This window comes from Sitodiplosis mosellana, unplaced genomic scaffold (genome assembly GCF_009176505.1).
Source record: "Sitodiplosis mosellana isolate CC-2019 unplaced genomic scaffold, AAFC_SMos_1.0 Smas_scaffold_6191, whole genome shotgun sequence".
In the NCBI taxonomy this organism is placed as follows: Eukaryota; Metazoa; Arthropoda; class Insecta; order Diptera; family Cecidomyiidae; genus Sitodiplosis; species Sitodiplosis mosellana.
This window is the reverse complement of record NW_022601432.1, coordinates 3,283,561-3,301,218: the sequence shown is the minus strand read 5'-3', so window position 1 is coordinate 3,301,218 and position 17,658 is coordinate 3,283,561. Positions and strand designations below refer to the sequence as shown.

General features: G+C 38.4%; 4 protein-coding genes across 16 annotated transcripts in view; 2 read left to right on the top strand and 2 right to left on the bottom strand.

The window, feature by feature from the left end:
• Nucleotides 1-17,658, bottom strand: part of LOC129576963 (zygotic gap protein knirps-like) — a 114,250-nt gene that overhangs the window by 69,098 nt on the left and 27,494 nt on the right. The window lies entirely within an intron of this gene.
• Nucleotides 795-9,549, bottom strand: LOC129576957 (uncharacterized). Of its 13 annotated transcripts, none has more exons than XM_055463183.1 (12): nt 8,592-9,549; nt 8,108-8,189; nt 7,587-8,017; nt 6,284-6,406; nt 5,289-6,102; nt 4,694-5,194; nt 4,250-4,584; nt 3,473-4,104; nt 2,381-2,788; nt 1,768-2,278; nt 1,555-1,656; nt 795-1,447 (listed from the first exon to the last, which is right to left on the bottom strand). In XM_055463183.1, exons 1-12 carry the CDS (start codon nt 8,712-8,714, stop codon nt 950-952), a joined length of 4,560 nt encoding a protein of 1,519 aa, XP_055319158.1. In that variant the 5' UTR covers nt 8,715-9,549; the 3' UTR covers nt 795-949. The 13 variants fall into 13 exon arrangements, with proteins under 13 accessions (XP_055319158.1, XP_055319157.1, XP_055319159.1 ...); XM_055463182.1 differs by having other exon boundaries at nt 4,250-4,602; nt 6,284-6,403; nt 8,592-9,470; XM_055463184.1 differs by having other exon boundaries at nt 6,284-6,403; nt 8,592-9,469.
• Nucleotides 9,826-11,806, top strand: LOC129576961 (uncharacterized). Its single transcript, XM_055463201.1, has 5 exons — nt 9,826-10,067; nt 10,129-10,189; nt 10,316-10,427; nt 10,508-10,754; nt 10,908-11,806. The coding sequence occupies exons 1-5, from the start codon at nt 9,839-9,841 to the stop codon at nt 11,483-11,485; spliced, it is 1,227 nt and encodes a 408-aa protein (XP_055319176.1). The 5' UTR covers nt 9,826-9,838; the 3' UTR covers nt 11,486-11,806.
• LOC129576959 (alpha-N-acetylglucosaminidase) lies at nt 13,458-17,261 on the top strand. Its single transcript, XM_055463194.1, has 6 exons — nt 13,458-14,183; nt 14,401-15,620; nt 15,854-15,917; nt 16,006-16,157; nt 16,258-16,341; nt 16,485-17,261. Exons 1-6 carry the CDS (start codon nt 14,111-14,113, stop codon nt 17,121-17,123), a joined length of 2,232 nt encoding a protein of 743 aa, XP_055319169.1. The 5' UTR covers nt 13,458-14,110; the 3' UTR covers nt 17,124-17,261.

Genomic DNA, 17,658 nt, shown 5'->3' with positions numbered 1-17,658 from the left:
AGAGATGTAGACGTTTTGAAAGTATTACCATTATTGAGAGAAATTGTGTTTATTTCACAGACTTTTATGAGCGTTTATTTTGTAATCGAGTATTTGATGAATTTTGAATTAGTGAACCGTTGTAGTTTCTACTGTCGCCAGTCCAAGCAAACTATAAGAGAATGCTGTGGCACCGAGTGGAAGCCACATTTTCTTGAAGATCGACGGGGAAATTTTATCACATTGGAACGAGCTAAATGAAATCGCAATTGATTTCGACATATTTTATACATACAATAACAAAAAATGAAGAAAAAAGCATCAAGAATTTTTTTTAAAGAATAATTTACATGGAAGTAAAACAATTTCAATAGTTTTTTTTTTCAATCTCGATGAATAAATGAAATGTGTTCAGTTTTTTTTTTGAACATTTATTTTGCTTTTAAATATTTTACATAGAATAAATTTTGTTTATTTGTTATGTGACCACATACAATGGCTCATGAATAAATTTTGTGAGACACATTAAAATATTGCTGATATTTTGCTGTATTTTTTTATGCTGTTTAAAAAGTAGTTTAACTATTTGCTTGGGAAGAATAAATCTTTTCCTTCATTGTTACTCATGAATAACTAAATAAGGGTACTTTTCTGTTTATTCCTTCTTCTCTTCTTTTTTTGTATCTAGTTTGTGATATGGACAAAGAAATTAGATCAAAGATGCTGTTGAAAGGGGAATAACTGATGAATCCAACGCAATGTCAGTATGAAAATCGGATTAATAAATGTGTAATCTGTTTAAAAAAAAAAATATGTTTTCTAGCTGCGTAAAATTGTATCATTATGCATTTGTTTCTACATGTGACATACGAATTAGAGCCCAAATGTTTACTTTTCATCTCCTACGTATATTCAAACATTCCTAACATCCTCATGAAATTCCATTTTGAAGATGTTTACGCCTGAGTCGCTATAAATCGGTGTCAACAAAATCGACCTCACAATTTGAGCTGGTTGTTACTTTTGCTAAATCGGGCAACGGTGACGACTCAATGCCACCAACGGCACCTTCATTCGAATTTCCATTGTCTGGCATTAAATCGCCGCGTTCCGGTGCATTGAGTGCTTCGGGTGAATTGGCCGCATTTTCATTGTTGGTCGCATCATTTTCCATGCTTTGATCGGCTTCGGCCAAATCTTGATTGATACTCGATGACAGATGCGACACAAGGCAAACGGGTGTACGTGGACTGGTCGGATGCTGTACATTTCCATCCATTACAACAACATCGGCCAATGATATGGGCGTTGCGCTGGCAGTGTTTCCTTTTGATGTGCTCGTTGGTCCATCATGTTTCACCGTTAAATCCAAGAACGAACAATTATTCGTAGTCTCATTTTGTGTTGAATTCACGGTGATTGCCCGTAAAAGTGCCTCATCAATCGATGATCGCAGATCAGGTACACACTAGAAAGAAACCGAAACCAATGGGATTTCCGTCAAACTTTTTTTCTTGGGAAAAATATTAATGGGAAAAAAGTAACCAGAAAAATGTTAAAAAATGAAATAAATACCGTTGTTGCAACCGATATGTTATTCCCTCCTTCTCTCTCATTGAAATGTGGTCCACCAGAATGTTGTGCCATATCTTGATGATGCGGATTTTCCAAGTCATTCTGTTTTTGTTTTTTTTTTTCGAAAGAGAAATTATTTTAATATTTTTTTTTGCAGGAATTGAATTTTCGATTGAATTTAAAATTGAATAAAAAAAAATGTCTGATACAAACCTGTACATTTGACACGGATGCCTGCATATCAGGTAAGATGTTTGGAGATCCATTCGATTCACAATGTTGTGTATAAACTTCTTGGAAGGCTTGCATTAGCCGCGTGCGCAGTGGATCGGACGATGATATCAATTGAAGTTCACGGAATAAATTGATTAAGAAATGTGGCCTCGATTCGTTTGCCGCAATCAAAGCTGATACTTCCAAATAGACATTCTCCTTGAGATCGTCAAACAATTTCGACGATGACTTGGAATTTGTTCGTTGATTTGAAGTGCTAGCTAAATTCAAGTCTTGTGAACCATGTGCTAGTACACCGAATCCATTGCTTGCTGTCGATCCAAATTGATTGTCTCGTTCATTCAACGGTGCACTTATGTCACGCAATGGTCGCAACCGTTTGCTTCCACCCGTCGTCCCCTTTTGCAATGTTTTCGCCGACATTTTCGGTTGTTTTAACTCATTCACATCGAAATTGAAGGAATTTATTGACTTTTGATCATCAGAACACCTGCCAAAACGAAAATAAATGATTAAGTAAACTTGTGAAATTTCACACTTTATGTGAAAAGAAAATATCTCAATTTTTTCCTCTGATCTACTTAAACCGTACCTATTTTCATTATTTGTATGGCTATTGTTAGCCACGGAACTAAGTAAATTCGATTCGTTAGCAATACTGGGTGCTACCGAATTTGTACCGGCTACTTGTGTACCCATTGCCGTTCCCAGGACGCTAGCAACGGCAGCCGTTGGCACTGCCACTGATGAAACGGATGAGCCGGTGCTTATTTTCAAGTTATTATAATTGGTGTTGCTGGAGAAATTGTCCAGAATATCGTGATAGTATCGCTGTTGATTCACATTAAGTACATCGGGCGGTGTATTCTGATTGATAACATTCCGGAACTTATTGCCGACGGTGAGCGATGGCAAATTATTGTGTGTCATATGCACTTGCGCCTGTTCGATTTCATTGCTCTTGCAACTGGCGCTCGACAAAAGATTTTGTCGCGAATAACTGGAACAATCAAATTGATAATGTTAGAAATTGGGGCCAAAAAATCTATTGAAAAAAATCAAATCATTTAACAGCAGCGAACAGAAAAAGATCCATTAGTTTGTGAACATTGAATTCATCAGCGAGCCATTCACAACACGCGAAACTCAGAGATGACAATGAAAAAAAAAACAGTGCAGGCGGCGGTTAATTGCATTTTGGTTAGATTTTATCACGCGCATTTCCAAGCTCACACACGAACGATACACACATATCGAATACACTTACCGAACGGTATTGTTCGCGGCTTTTCAAAAACTTCGATTGTGGATTTATGGTCGATTTTGAAATTCATAAGTATCGATACGGACAAAGGGTTTTTTTATTGTCATTTTGATTTAGAAAAAAAAAAGTTCAAGTGAAATGGGATGCGAAGCTCATGATTGAAACGATACATATAAATATAAAACACACATTCGAGCCATGCATATCAATGCATACCTGACACATATTTTTTTTTTTTTTCATTTAATTAGTTTTGTGGTCGTGAAAAATGGGCTCAACTTCGGGTTTTTTTCTTTACGATTTGTTTACACCTCTATTGTCTAGACATTGATATATGCTTTTATATTGTGTTAATTGAAATGGGTGTGAGTGAGTGAGTGGGCGAGAGTGGGAATAAACAAAATGAATGAAAATGTTTACCTTCGGAAATTATCATAGTAATTGTTTGCACGAATGCCAGGCACAACTTGGTTATTCAAAGCAGTGACTGTGTTAGTTGCATTCACACTATTATTGGTTACTGGTGTTGCGGAATTGGAGGCATTGGTTAAATTTTGCTGATGCAAATTATTAATGGTCGCATTGTTCGGTGAACCGCCGCCGCCACTGCCACCGCCACTGCCACCGCCACCGCCACCGATATTGTCATTTGTGTGATTAGACAAATTATGAGCGTTTAGAAAGTTATTCGAGTATTGAATTTGATCGGATTCGTAGTATGGGACGGTGCAACCATTTCGACCATTCATCAACGGTTGTCGATGCATGCGCACACCCTGTTGATTGTTACGATAGTATTGGGCATTTTGCGCTGCATTCGGATATTGTCGAAATGGTGACGGTGGCAACGGTGATTGTTGTTGTTGTTGGATTGATGCACCGGACGTTGTTGGAAAGTTCGGGAAATTTTGTGGCTGCTCGGATTGAGCGCGTGGCAAAAATGGTGCTTGATTCGTGCACACAATATTCGGTGGCACTGACTCAGCCCGAATCATATTCTGCTGTTGCGCATCCACCAAATTCGTTGGCATATTCAATAGACGCTCTTGAATCTGAAAACGGATTTTAATTTCGATTAGAAATTATTTTTAACGGAAAATTGAATTTAAAATTGTTATTTCAATTCCAATCTTTTGACTGTTAAAAAAAATGAAGAAAAAAAAACAAATAAAAATTCAAAACAACAAAATCACTCACCAAAAGCACTGCGCTATTCAAATTATTGATTTCACGTTGTTGGTCCCATAGCAATTGATTGCATTGGCTGATCGAATTGATAAGCATCTGTTGGGTTTGAATGAACTGTTGCATGAGCATTGGATCATTCCCGCCGCTCTGACCTTGCATACACGAATGATGATGGTAGTGACAGTGCGGGCTTTGCGGTGGTGCTGAGTTACAGGTTTGATTGTAGTTATGCCAATACCATGGATAATTCTGTTCAGTTTGACTTTCATAGGCTCCGTTCGTTTGATTGTTGATATTCAACGATGAAATTCGTGGAATCTCTTGTGATGATTTGCGCCATGAAGCTGCCGAAGGATAGACGACTTTAGTTGTGGAATATGGAAGAGATGGGAGAACCGAGATTCTTTCTCTTTATTTTTGTTTTTATCATAGAAAATTCTTTGAAATAATTACCTTCTCTTCCGCTAATGTTGCGCATTGGCGGTGGAACTGAATAGCCTCTAGAACTGCATGATTGCAAACTTCCTGCTTCGATTGACATGTTTAACATATCAACCGCTCCCGCATCCGTCGAATCTTTATTACAATTATTTGGAATCGGTTTTTCCGATTGATTACAGCCGCCATGGCTTGAGCGCAACGATGGTGTGGACGATGCATTTTGTCGATTCGACCAATTGTTTGGCGAATAGAGTAATCCATCGGCTGATTGAAGCGGTTCCTTATTCACACGTTGCAATTCGTGTGGAATTCCTTTTTCAACATCATTTTTCTTCTGCAGGAAGTTTGAGTCAAGAATTTGCTCCTTTTGCACGGTCGAAGTGCTTGGCTGCGGATGAATGTGATGCGTTTGTTGTTGCTTCAAATTCTTTTCGGAAGAACCATCGAATTCTCGTCGTCTTGCCATTTCGTTTTTAATGTCTTTCAAGCGATCTCGTTCAGCGGCCAGTGTCACTGGAGTGAAGAAGAATAATTTTGGCTTTAAATTTCAGTTGAAAAAAGTTGCGCGGTAAATGATGCAGAATATTATGAATTCAACGCTACATACCTGCTTGTTCCCGTAAATCATTGGTCATACTGTGTAAAACGCGAACACGTTCGGCCATTTCTTGTTCTTCTTCATCGCGTTGTGGGTCATCGTTTGATTGAATGTTGTTTGGTTCGTCTTGTGATTGAATTACATCGTCATCGGGTTGAAAATCCCCATTTTTAATTTCAATCAATTTCACCGTATGCATCATGTCTTGCAATCGCTTCAATTGATCCTTCATCGCATTAATCTCCGAAATTTTATCTTGAAGCATTGAACCAGCTGCCGCGGCCGCAACCTCATCATCGTCATCCTCTTCGTCGGCATCGTTGAGTGATGCATTCGATGGCTGATCAATCGAATCGATTTTTCCATTTTGATCCAATTGATCCAATCGAACGCGTTCGTATGCTTCTTCATTCATATTTCGTGGTGGCGTTGCCGTCGAACGATTTCCATCGTCGAAATTATTTTCCGCTTGCACGTTCATCGCATGCAATTCACTAACCAAATTGGCCATTTGTTGTTTCTTATTTTTTAAATCGACCAATTTCTTCTGGAGCTGCGTTTGTTCCTCGATCAATTCGGATTTTTCGTCCAGACCCAACGAATTGGCCATATCATTTTGACTGTGTATGAAATCGGTGAGTGTTTTCATGCGTGACATCAACTGTGTCACATCCTGTGTGACATCTTCAACATTGTCGTAATCGGGCACGGCATTCTGATTGTTTGCAAATGTCAGTGGCTGTTGCTGACCACGCAATTGTTCCATTTCATACAATCGATTCTTTGCTGCCTGTTGAAGACGAAGCAATTGCTGTTGTTGCTCCTGAAATCGAACGAAAATGTTAGAGTCATGCGGTCATTGGGAATTAGGTAGAGCCAAAAAAAAACTGTTTGAAATTTCAACGACAAAATCGCCGATTGAAAATTGTGTTAACTAGTGTTCGCAAGTTTGATCGACACTCGACTAACAACCTAACTACCGAAACTGTTAACTCTTCCCTTACCTTGATATGGATAATGCTGCGATTTGATATTTCCAATTTGCTTTGCAGTTCCTCATAAGTCGGCGTATTTGGTCCGGTTGTGTGCACACTGGCTACGGACTGTGGACGAGGTCCATTTGCCTGCTATATTTAAAAAAAAAAGTAAGGATTTCAAAAATTTACGAATCATTCAAATCTTTCAATGGCCTAAAAATACTCAAGCTTTACACACATCGTTCATGAGGCTCGGTACACTTTCCAAACTGTTCGAATTGATGACATTGCCATCTTGATCGGCAATGAGTGTTTCGTTTGACAAATTGTCGGAATTGCTCACAGGATGCGCGATAACCATCTTTTTGATTTTCGTTTTCTTCTTTTTGAACACAGTTTTTCTTATTCCTTTTCTTTCTAACTCAATCTTTGGAAGAAAATAAACTGAAACTACCAAAAAATTTGACGTAAAAAAAAACAATTGGCGCTGTTGCAATTGATAACAATTGAATATGAATGAAAATGAAACACAGTGTTTGCGGTACGTATTTTGAGAAAAGTGATCGCGAGAGTGAGAATAAAGCGAACGAATTTGGACAACACGGAGGCTGAGAATGTGCGTATTATGGTTGATGATGTTTGTTTTTGTAATTCGGAACGTGTCGAAAATTATTCACCGTTTTATAAATATACGCAAGCACATACACACACACGAGTGATGCATACAACGGCACCGCCGTCACTGTTGTACCGCTTTGCCCAACTGTACAGAACGTGAACTATCTATTGCCCAATGGGAAAATCAAATGAAACCTAATTTGAAGTTGATTGAAAGGTGCAACCTAATCCAGTTCCAATGGAATCATTTTTATTGAATTTCGAAACAAAAATCAATAGAATAGTTGTGTTGTCTTGACTGTAATATTAGCGGAAAAATCTGTTCGATACATAGTATCAGTTGCAAATCTATTTCTTTCGCAAGTGAGTATTGGGTACGTCTGAACTCGATATATTTCGTACATCACATTCTATTTTCATGACGGACGCGTCTATTTTTATCGGGGAAAATATTTTTTTTTTTCACTTCACTTCGAACTGATCTCGACGCTCTGAGCTCATAACCATTAAAACTCTCCACACCACCGTACAAAATGCGTCACAGTTTTTACACTCAAAGTGAAAATAAAACCATGAACCAAGAAGAAAAAACGGAACATCAAAAAGTCACATTTTAGAACAACGTCATTGCGAGCGAAAAATATGAATCAGTTCTGAAAATGAATGAACGAGCGCGGAAAAAAAGAGAAAAAATGCGATGTTAGTCTCGTACCTTCTCAACGTTGATCGAGTCGATGAGTGACGTCGTGATCCGAATGTAGTCTTGAATTTGTGAGATACGTTCTTCCATTTGCAGGGATTTATCGTTGTTGTTGTTGCTACTGCTGCCGCCGCCGCCGCCGGTATTGTTGAATGTTGTGGTTGGGTTTCTTGGCGGTTGCAGTGTTCCATCTGGGACACGCATCGACAGCAACTGTTGATTATGATGTAATAGCTGTTCATTCAATTGATTCTGTTGTTGATGTAGTGTGGAATTTGGTGTGGTCGGAATGACAACACCAATAGCTGCATTTGTTGAGGACAGAGCCGATGGGTTCCCTGTGTTGTGTGCCTCACTGGCCACAGCATCTTGTAAGTAGCTGCGCCGTGGTATTGGCCGTACAGGCCAACAAGATCGCGTATTCTCAGGCAATGAAAAATTATCTACAAAAAACAAAAAAAATCATACACATAATTCGTGTAAGGCAAGCAAAAAAAGTGCTCTGTGACTCAGATTAATGGATTTTTATTTACCTAGTTCAAAGCAAGTACCTTCTCCGGGCGTTCGATTGTTATTGTCACGTTTGGACGCTCGTTGCACCGACGCAAAGAAATCCTTGAATGGAGTGCAAATCAATGTTAAAAAACAAACGATAAAAATACCGATTTGATTGAAACACCGCAACAATGGTGCAACAACGCATTTGAAACGCCGACCAAACGTGGTGTCACCACAATTTTGGTCGGTTGCTGGGGCCTGCATCTCAATTAAGCTTCAACATGCAGATTAAAAAAAAATTCTCATGACTTAGCCACATTCATGCCGGCATATAAAAAAAAAAACAAAGAAAAACTTTCTTTATCAAAAATCGTAATTTGATCGAAGCAGAAATCGCCATGCGTCAACCGATAGCTATTTTTAAGCATCGTCACCTGCTTCGGATGGCTTCGTCAAAGAAAATAGCAATTTGCACGAGCTCTAAATGATACACAGATTGAAAATTATTGGCATGCTTACATTTAAATGCTGCTGAAGATCACGTCGAGTTGGAGCGACAATTTCTTGTGGTACGGAATTCTTGCGAGATGCCTTTGCCTTTGGCACTGTGCCCGTTTGACGTTTATTTGCTCCAGGTGACATTGCAAATTTATCACTTTTTCTGTATTTGTTCCGTGGACACGATAAAATTGCAACAAATTCAAAACTATTTGCACACGTTTGTCTTCACTATGGCGGCGATTCTAAATGTATTTATACGAATTAAACTGGGTAAAAACAACATTGGCATTTATTGATATGCACTTGTGATACATGTAGCTGCAAAGGCGACGGCACGAAATTCATTCACTCTGTGTTGTATCAATAACAGAAACATAAACACAGACGGGAACAATATTTTTTTTCGCTTTCTTCTTTTGTTGTTTATAAAATATTTATCGCTGTTCGTTTCTCTCTTTCCCTCTGTGTCGTCAAGTGCTAATATTGTTTACTGTTCATCATTTTTGACATTTGCCAATAGACATGCACCGAACCAAACACATAAAACAATGTTCAACGCGAAAAAAATTTCAATTGGTTCAAAAATGCGATACACGACAAAATCACCATTTGCTGCATTAGTACGGTCGTACAATGCGGAACACTGAAATGTAAACTAGCAAATGCAGCTGAAAAATTAGCTCCTGTTGATTTTTTTTTTTTGTTGTTTGACATTAGCAGCAAAGGAAAAAAACACTTTGTTTTGTTATGCATTTGCCGCTTGACTCTCCGTATGCTGGAGAACTAAATGTTTCACAGTAATTCTAATAGATGGCGTTAGATGAAACCTACATTTAGTTTTCTTTCGAATGAAATGTTGCTGATATTCGATCACACTAAATATTGAAGACTGAAATGTTGTGATTGCGATTCAAAGCGACGCTCATTTGGTTTCGAAGAAATGCACCGTTGTTGATGTGCTGTTGTCCGTGCACACGCAAACATAAACACACACACATACACCGTGCGCGACCGAAGACAAAGCAAAAGGGTTAATATAGCTTGAAATACGTGACGAAGAAAGCACCGTTAATTCGATGTAAAATTTGTTTGCGACACGTGCTGAACGCATCATTTGAATATCTGACAGCGAACTAAACAGAAGGAAAAGAAAAACGCAGACTGTAGCCCAAACACAGTAGTTGATACGAATTGATTGTGAATAATAGCAACAATTTTATTGCAAATTCGTGTGCGAAAAACAAAATCGAAGAGAAAGAGCGAAAATGCCGCGTGACGAGAAAATTGAGCGATTCGCCATCAAAATCACCAACTTCATCAATCCGCACTTGTTTCAATTCAAATTGGAAAATATTGTCGGCCAATTTGATATTGATGTCGAACAGAAATTGCGGCAAAACGCTGAAAAGTGTGCTGCAGCCGGTTATCATCCCGAACAAGGTGCCATTGTAGCGGCATACATTTTGCCATGGGGCAAATGGGTCCGAGCCGAAGGTATATTACTGTTTATAATACTAATGAATTTGTATAAATTCTAATTCACTGACATTTTCAGTTGATTTGATACTCGAGGAAAATCATACGCTTCAATACGTTGTATGGTGCTTGGATCATGGGTAAATTTCATGTGATGCAATTTTGTGACAATTTACACAAATTCCATTCCGTATTCTAGTTGGTTTTTTTGCGGTCTTGTTTTTCATTTTATCCTACGTTTGTTGTATTTTCATTCCAACATTTAGTGTGCCAATGAAATTGGCAAGTCAGCATTTGCGACCAATTCCGAAAGATATTCAGGATTTGCCACCGAACGCATATACAGGCGGCTTGGCGAAGTGTGTACCGATTGAAAAGGTTTGTCATATCTTGTTTGGGCATGATACAATTCTATGTACTAATCAACATATTTTTTGCACACACAAAAAAAAATCCAGAGGTTGAACTATGCCTCACTGCAGAACGAAACATATGGCGTCGATGATTTCCCTGAATATCTGGTGGTCAACGCCAAGCAAGTGATTGACGAAGCGGCCGAAATTTACTTTACGCCACGTCAAACGATTGGTCAACAAATTTTCGGTGACATTTACATCATCAAATACTGTGGCACAAAGGTGGATTTTTTGCACGAGCTGGCGAAAACGGACAGTGTCCGAATTGGTGATCGTGTCATTGCAAACGGTAATTTTGATTGGAAAAATAAAATGTCACAGTTTGCTGTGGTAAAAATGTTCAATTACTATCAGATGAATACTGAGAAACTAAGATTTCTTCGTTCAATTTTTGTTATTTTTTTTCTCCTTTTCGTTGATATTTTCCATCGCATTTGACCAGGTATCGAAGAGATGCGCACGATAAAGAAGCAACGGTACGAGAACCATCTTGGTCATTTGAACATTCGAAATGTGGTGAAGCCGGACATAATATCTAGCAACATGTCAGGCATTTCGGTGTGCACAAAAGATATGGAGGATGATGACAAAATGATTTTGGATTGGTCACGGCAAAATAATAAATTGGCCAAAGAGATGGAACATGAATTGAAGGATCGTTTCGAGAAGGTGTTGCGTACACTTGACGTTTATGAGGTGCCAAGAGCTTACCTATACCGTAGTGAAAGCACCATCAACAGTTCGAGCAGCCTCCACTTCTCGCACATGGATTCAATGTCCACGTTGAAGTCAACGTCAACCACTGACGTGTGTGCCGCCAGATCAGATCCACTGGAAATTGTTGATACTACAATCAATCCACATTTGTCTGCATTGAATCGCCAATTCAAAGCGGCATCAATCAATTCGGCGTCCATCAACAAGCCCAAATCCAAGAAAGAGTCCAAGAAGGCGATCTACATCCCAAGCGGATTCGAAAGTGATTTGGTCAACTTTCAGAAATACAATCAATTCTACTGAGCTGCGCTGGAAAAAGCATAGAAAATTGTCATAATTTACACATTTTCCCATATTTTTTTTCATTTTCATTTCTCTTTATTTAGTCGCAATAGCAATCCAACATTTTTTCATTTAACTTTATATTGTGTAATTGCAAAAGCAATCGAAAATAATAAAATATAATCAAAAAAAAAAACGAAAATAATCAAAAATATATAGCGTTCAATCGCAAATACAAAAAAAAGTTTGTAACATTCAAATTGTCAGAAGAAAAATACAGTTCATGAAATTGTAAAATTCAATTTTGAATCGATCATACTGAATAAACATGTTTGAATAATATTTTGAATTGAGATTCAGTCGGTGTGGACGATGAGGTTGTTGCATTTTATGTTGATGATTGGCACAGTGGATGTGCGACGTGTGAATCCTTTGAGCGCTTGCATACCTCTGTTTGCTTTGACGATCGGCATACCAAACGGTTCCACTTCATTCGAAATCAATCGATTGTCATGCTCGTTGTGCTTCTTCTTGCGATTATCGCGTTCATATCGTTCGAGTGCATATCGGTCGGATGGCTTCTTGAATGATGGTTCCTTGGATTGACCTTTTTCCACTTGTTTGGATCGTTCATTCTTTTCATTCTTCAACATTGGCGATGCCTCCAACATTTCAGTGTAGCTTTTTTCTTTGATCTTCTTGAAAATCACATACTTTGGTGAATCTTGGCCAAATGTATCGTCGACTGGCTTCATATTTCGATCGGAATGCCCGACCTTTGACACATGTTTGTCGTCATCGTAACGTGGATTGCGTTTGTCTACCGGCCGGCGTTCGCAATAATCACCAAAATCTACCGCAAAATCATTATTTTCGTCCCGTTTTTGCTTTTTAACACGACTGTTACCACGTTCATCACTAAATCCAATTGCAAAGTCAAGATCGTCTTCCTTCTTCCGCTTTATAGCACGACTGGTGCCGTGCTCATCACCAAATACCGGCAAAAAGTCCTGCTTTTGCTTTCTTCCGCGATCAGCGCTCCGTTTGGACAATTCAACGTTTTCGTCATCTGGAAAATCAAAGTTGAACTCATCAAAATCAAGGTCATCGAAAATGTTTGTTTGTTTTTCTGGGCGACGCTTGTCGATTGACCGAGCTTTAGACTGGCTGTATGGCTTCTCCTGTGATTTGCGATACGGTTTGTCATGGGTTTGCGATGAACGATACGGTTTCTCGTATGATTTTTCGTTTTTCTGGCTCATTGTCGGTGGTTGGCTGTGTTTAGTCTTTGCCGCGTCATTTTTAACGTTGTCCAAACGATTTTCAAAACCAGAAAGTAGTTCGACAAAATCATCATTATCATTGTTGTTTCGCTGTGCACGGGATGATGATTCACGACGCTGGCTGCCCTTTGCCGTTGGCTGCTTGTTCATATCGGTGAATTTTTGCGATTGGAGTTTGTACGCTTGCGAGTACTGTGCCTGGTGCTTAGGTCCATGTTTTTTCGGTTCGAATACGGTCGGTGAGTGGAAATCAGCTGATTGATGATCGGCAATCCATTGGTTGCACACCGCTTTACGATAGCCACTGGTATCGTATTCTTTTTCCGTTGCCTCATAAATATCTCGGCCCCGTTTTGTTGTCATTGTTGATTATTTTTATCGAGAAAATGACAACAATCACAATCGAAGAAAAAGTCCGGCTTCGCAAAGTTCAAAAACTATCGAAATGTGTGTGTGTTTTTTCTTTCGTTTTGGAATTTAGTTTAATGCGCAAAATACAAATGTTTACGTTACAAAGCAATGCGACAGCAATGCAAACCGAGCGAAAATTATGGCGCGAAGTAATGTCAAAGCATAACACAATCGTGTTGATTCGTGTCCAAGTGAAATGCACAAGATGAGAATGAGAGCATACTTCACAGTTGTCAACAATCGGTGACTCAATTTTCAACATTTCGCACAATCTAAAGCAAACACACTGTCTCACACACAGTGAGAAAATGAGTGACATGCAAAAACTTCACTCTCACTATCGCTCGATGGAAGATTTATACTGCTATCGCTTACAATGTAGTGCGTGATTGTGTGTGCGTGCGTCGTTAATCACATTTATCAATTTCATAGGTTTTCGTTGGGAATTTTTCTATTGACTACAAGAAAGAATCTAAACAACAACAACAACAACAATGTATTAGTTCCGATCACAGCAAATACAAGGCACACAGTCGAAATTGAAACATAAACTAATGCAACAGCGGATACACTCAAATCAGAGCATAGCGAACAAGCGGCATAAGTAATAAGTGTAGCAAACAAGCAATAAATTTATATAAATTTTTTTCTTCCTTTCATTCTTGGTTAAGTGTCACTTATCTCAACAACAGTGTTTTTCTTGTTGTGTTTTATTTATTGGTACACAAAAGTTGTGCGATGTTATCGTGTCTTAAGTCAATTTAAAGAATCAGAAAAAATTATGTTCGATTGTTAGTGCATCGTTTGTGCACAGCGGAGAAGGACGTACTATTTTAATCTTCCGAATCTTTGTAACTGAAACATTGTTTGAGACAGAAGAGAAAAAAAAAACAGAAGAAAATATAGCATAGTCAAAACAAACCAAGTGTGTTCAATTCCTAAGACTGAAAAAATGATGCGCTTAGAACGTGCGATTTGTTTATTTCTTACGCTGCAAATAGCTTGGGGCAATAGCATAACAGAAGGTACGCTGAATTTAAGTTGATATTGAGATTCTTTTTTGCTCATTCATGAATGAAAAAGATGGAACTTCTGGTGTTTTCGGTGATTTTGATCAATTTTTTCCATTTTTTTCGTCAGTTTTTGGAATTTTTTCGGGAAAAAACGTTAAAATTTGTCTCAATTCGTTCAATTCCAGTGATTCTTCTTCTAATAAATTCCAATTCTTGTTTAAATTTCCAGGTTTTGAATCGTTTTTTGCCTACACCAATCCAAGAGCATCGGTAGATGTTCAGGCGGCTGCCGCATTGGGCGTCATCAATCGAACGGTACCATCGCATGTGCATCTGTTTGAGGTAAAAATTGACACCGAGTTACCGTTGAACACATTCCAACTGTTTAAAAGCACGGCTGACGACATCGTACAAATCAAAGCGACGTCGGGTGTGATTGCGTGCAAAGGATTTTATCATTATTTGAAATTCTATTGCAATAGTCATGTTTCTTGGGATGGAAATCGCATTAAAATGCCCAATCAATTACCGGACGTCAATGTGACCGAAACATCACCGAGTCGTTTTATTTACTATCAAAATGTATGCACTTGGTCGTATTCATTCGTGTGGTGGCAATGGAAGGATTGGCAACGGCACATCGATTGGATGGCCATGCAGGGTATTACATTATCATTGGCACCGGTACAAGAATGGGTTTGGACGCGTGTTTACACCGAATTAGGATTAACCAAAGATGAGATTGATGATCATTTTGCGGGACCCGGATTCTTTGCATGGCAACGGATGGGGAATATGCGCGGATTTGCAGGCCCACTATCGAAATCATTTAAACTTTGGTCGTCGACACTGCAAAAGCAATTGATTTCATCATTTCGCAATTTGGGCATGGCATTTGCACTGCCTGCTTTTGCCGGCCATGTACCACAATCATTCCGACGCATTTTTCCAAACGCAACCTACACACCAATGACACAATGGAATCGATTTCCACCGGAATTTTGCTGTCCACTCTTCATTGATCCATTGGATCCGCTGTTTAAAAAAGTTGGCAAACTATTTTTGAGCAAAGTGATTGAGGAATATGGCGAAGGCAATCACATTTATTTCAGTGATCCATTCAATGAAATGGGCCCATCAAACATAACCACTGAATACATTTTTCAAGTGTCACAAACGATTTACGGAACAATGAAAGAGGTTGACTCAAATGCTATTTGGCTACTTCAAGGATGGTTCTTCTTAAATCCACTGTGGAATAGTGATTTAGTTAAAGCATTTTTAACGGCCGTGCCAATTGGTCGAATTCTTGTTCTTGATCTTCATGCTGATATCCATCCACAGTACATTCGAACGCTCTCTTTCCATGGCCAACCGTTCATTTGGTGCATGCTACACAATTTTGGTGGCACACTCGGTATGCACGGCAATTTCGATATTGTTAATCAGGTAATGATGTTTCGTGAATGTTTTGCTCTTTGTTTCTGTCTAATGGTTCGTGAATGTTTTCTTTGGAAATTTTCGATTTTTTTTTTCGTTTGATCTTTGAAAAGATGGAAATTTTATGTAAATCATAGAAATAGGAAGGAAACTTCACATGATAGAAGTTCAGAAAAAAGGAAGAAAACATACAAATCGATTTTCATAGTAAATTTTTTCATTGTTGATTTCTATGCGTTTAGGAGATAATAAAGGCGAAAAAATTCCATGACTCATCAATGGTTGGCGTTGGCATCACACCCGAAGGTATTAATGAACCATTCTTTAAATTTCTATCATGTGAAGTTTCCTTCCTATTTAATTTAATTTTTAATTTCGGATTTCACACCTGAAGGTATCAATCAAAACTATGCGATGTATGAATTTGCTCTAGCTAGAGCCTGGTATCAAAATCCCACCGATGTTCCGAAATGGATAAACGAATACACATTCAGTCGATATGGCATTAAAAATGAGCACATTGAGGCTGCATGGAAGATACTTAAGGTAAATGGGAATTCATGAGTTTTCGTGGGATTGATATTCAATTGAAATTGTTTCTTTGCATTTAATTTCATTCAAATTTCTATGCATTTACCATCAACAGGACACCGTTTATTCATACAATGGGCCATCAAACCATGGGAAATATGTTGTATGTCGACGACCATCGATAAATCTTTCACCTTACGTATGTACCATTCAATTGAATTGAATTCAAAAATGAGAAATCAAATCGATATAAATCGATAATGTACTGAATTTATTGATTTACTATTAAGTCAATTATCCCAAAATGATTTAATTCGGAACCACTTCTGTTGGATTTTTCAGGCTTGGTATAACTTAACGCTGATTGATGATGTTCTGGATGAGCTCTTAAAAACACAAACCGATTTAATAGTTGACAATGAATTGTTCAAACATGATCTCGTCGATGTTACGCGCCAGTTTTTGCAGAACAAAATTGAGTTGCTGTATCCTCAAATTAAAATCGCATTCACTGCAAAAGATCTGGTTCAATTAAAAAAAGTTCAAACCACCTTCGAGTCGATTCTGACAGATTTGGATGAAATTTTGCAATCAAATGAGCATTTTCTGCTCGGAAAGTGGATAAAAAGTGCCAGAGCGATTGCAACAAATCAACTGGAAGAATTTTTGTACGAATATAATGCACGAAATCAGATAACAACATGGGGACCAAATGGACAAATTGTTGATTATGCATATAAACAATGGGCTGGAATTGTACGTGATTACTGCCTGCCACGTTGGCAAGTGCTATTCTTCGAGCTGGCCGATAGTATTGAAAATAAAAATGGAAAATTTAGCGATAGCAAATGTCGACAGAAGATTTTCAAACAAGTCGAAGAACCATTCACCGTCGCCCATGGCGAATATAGGGACGAAGCCGATGGAGACACCATTGCCATTGCCCGAAAAATATTTCAAAAATATAGAGGATCACAATAAGCTATGTTAAAATGACTGTATTCATATGGTTTGTTGTTCTGTTCTCGTTTTACACTTTATCAAAATTGATTCATTTATATTTGGGATACTTGTCTGCACACCAAATAAAACGACCCAAAAAGCAATGTGACATAGAAAGTCTGCATCTTTATTGAATTTATAACAGAGATCGACTGTATGAACGCAGTGCCAAGACCTTTGCACATACACACACATCGTCAGTTGCATGCGAGAGAGGGAGAGAGAGAGAGAGAGAGAGAGAGAGAGAAAGACGTCGCATTGGAAATGCAAATTGGATTCAATTGAAAAATGAGGTTTTCGTTTCGAAAGACACAATCGGTTGCATTCGATGCAAAAGTCATCGCAGAGTCACCACAATGCGTAATGCGTACTTGATCATTGAACCGTCGTCCGCGCCTGCATATTCTGATGAAGCCATGCACTGAAATATACCATGCTATCGTTTGGCATTTGCGTTCTTTATGTGGAATTGATAACTTTTAATTGGACATTTATCTTTGACTTTTATTTGCAT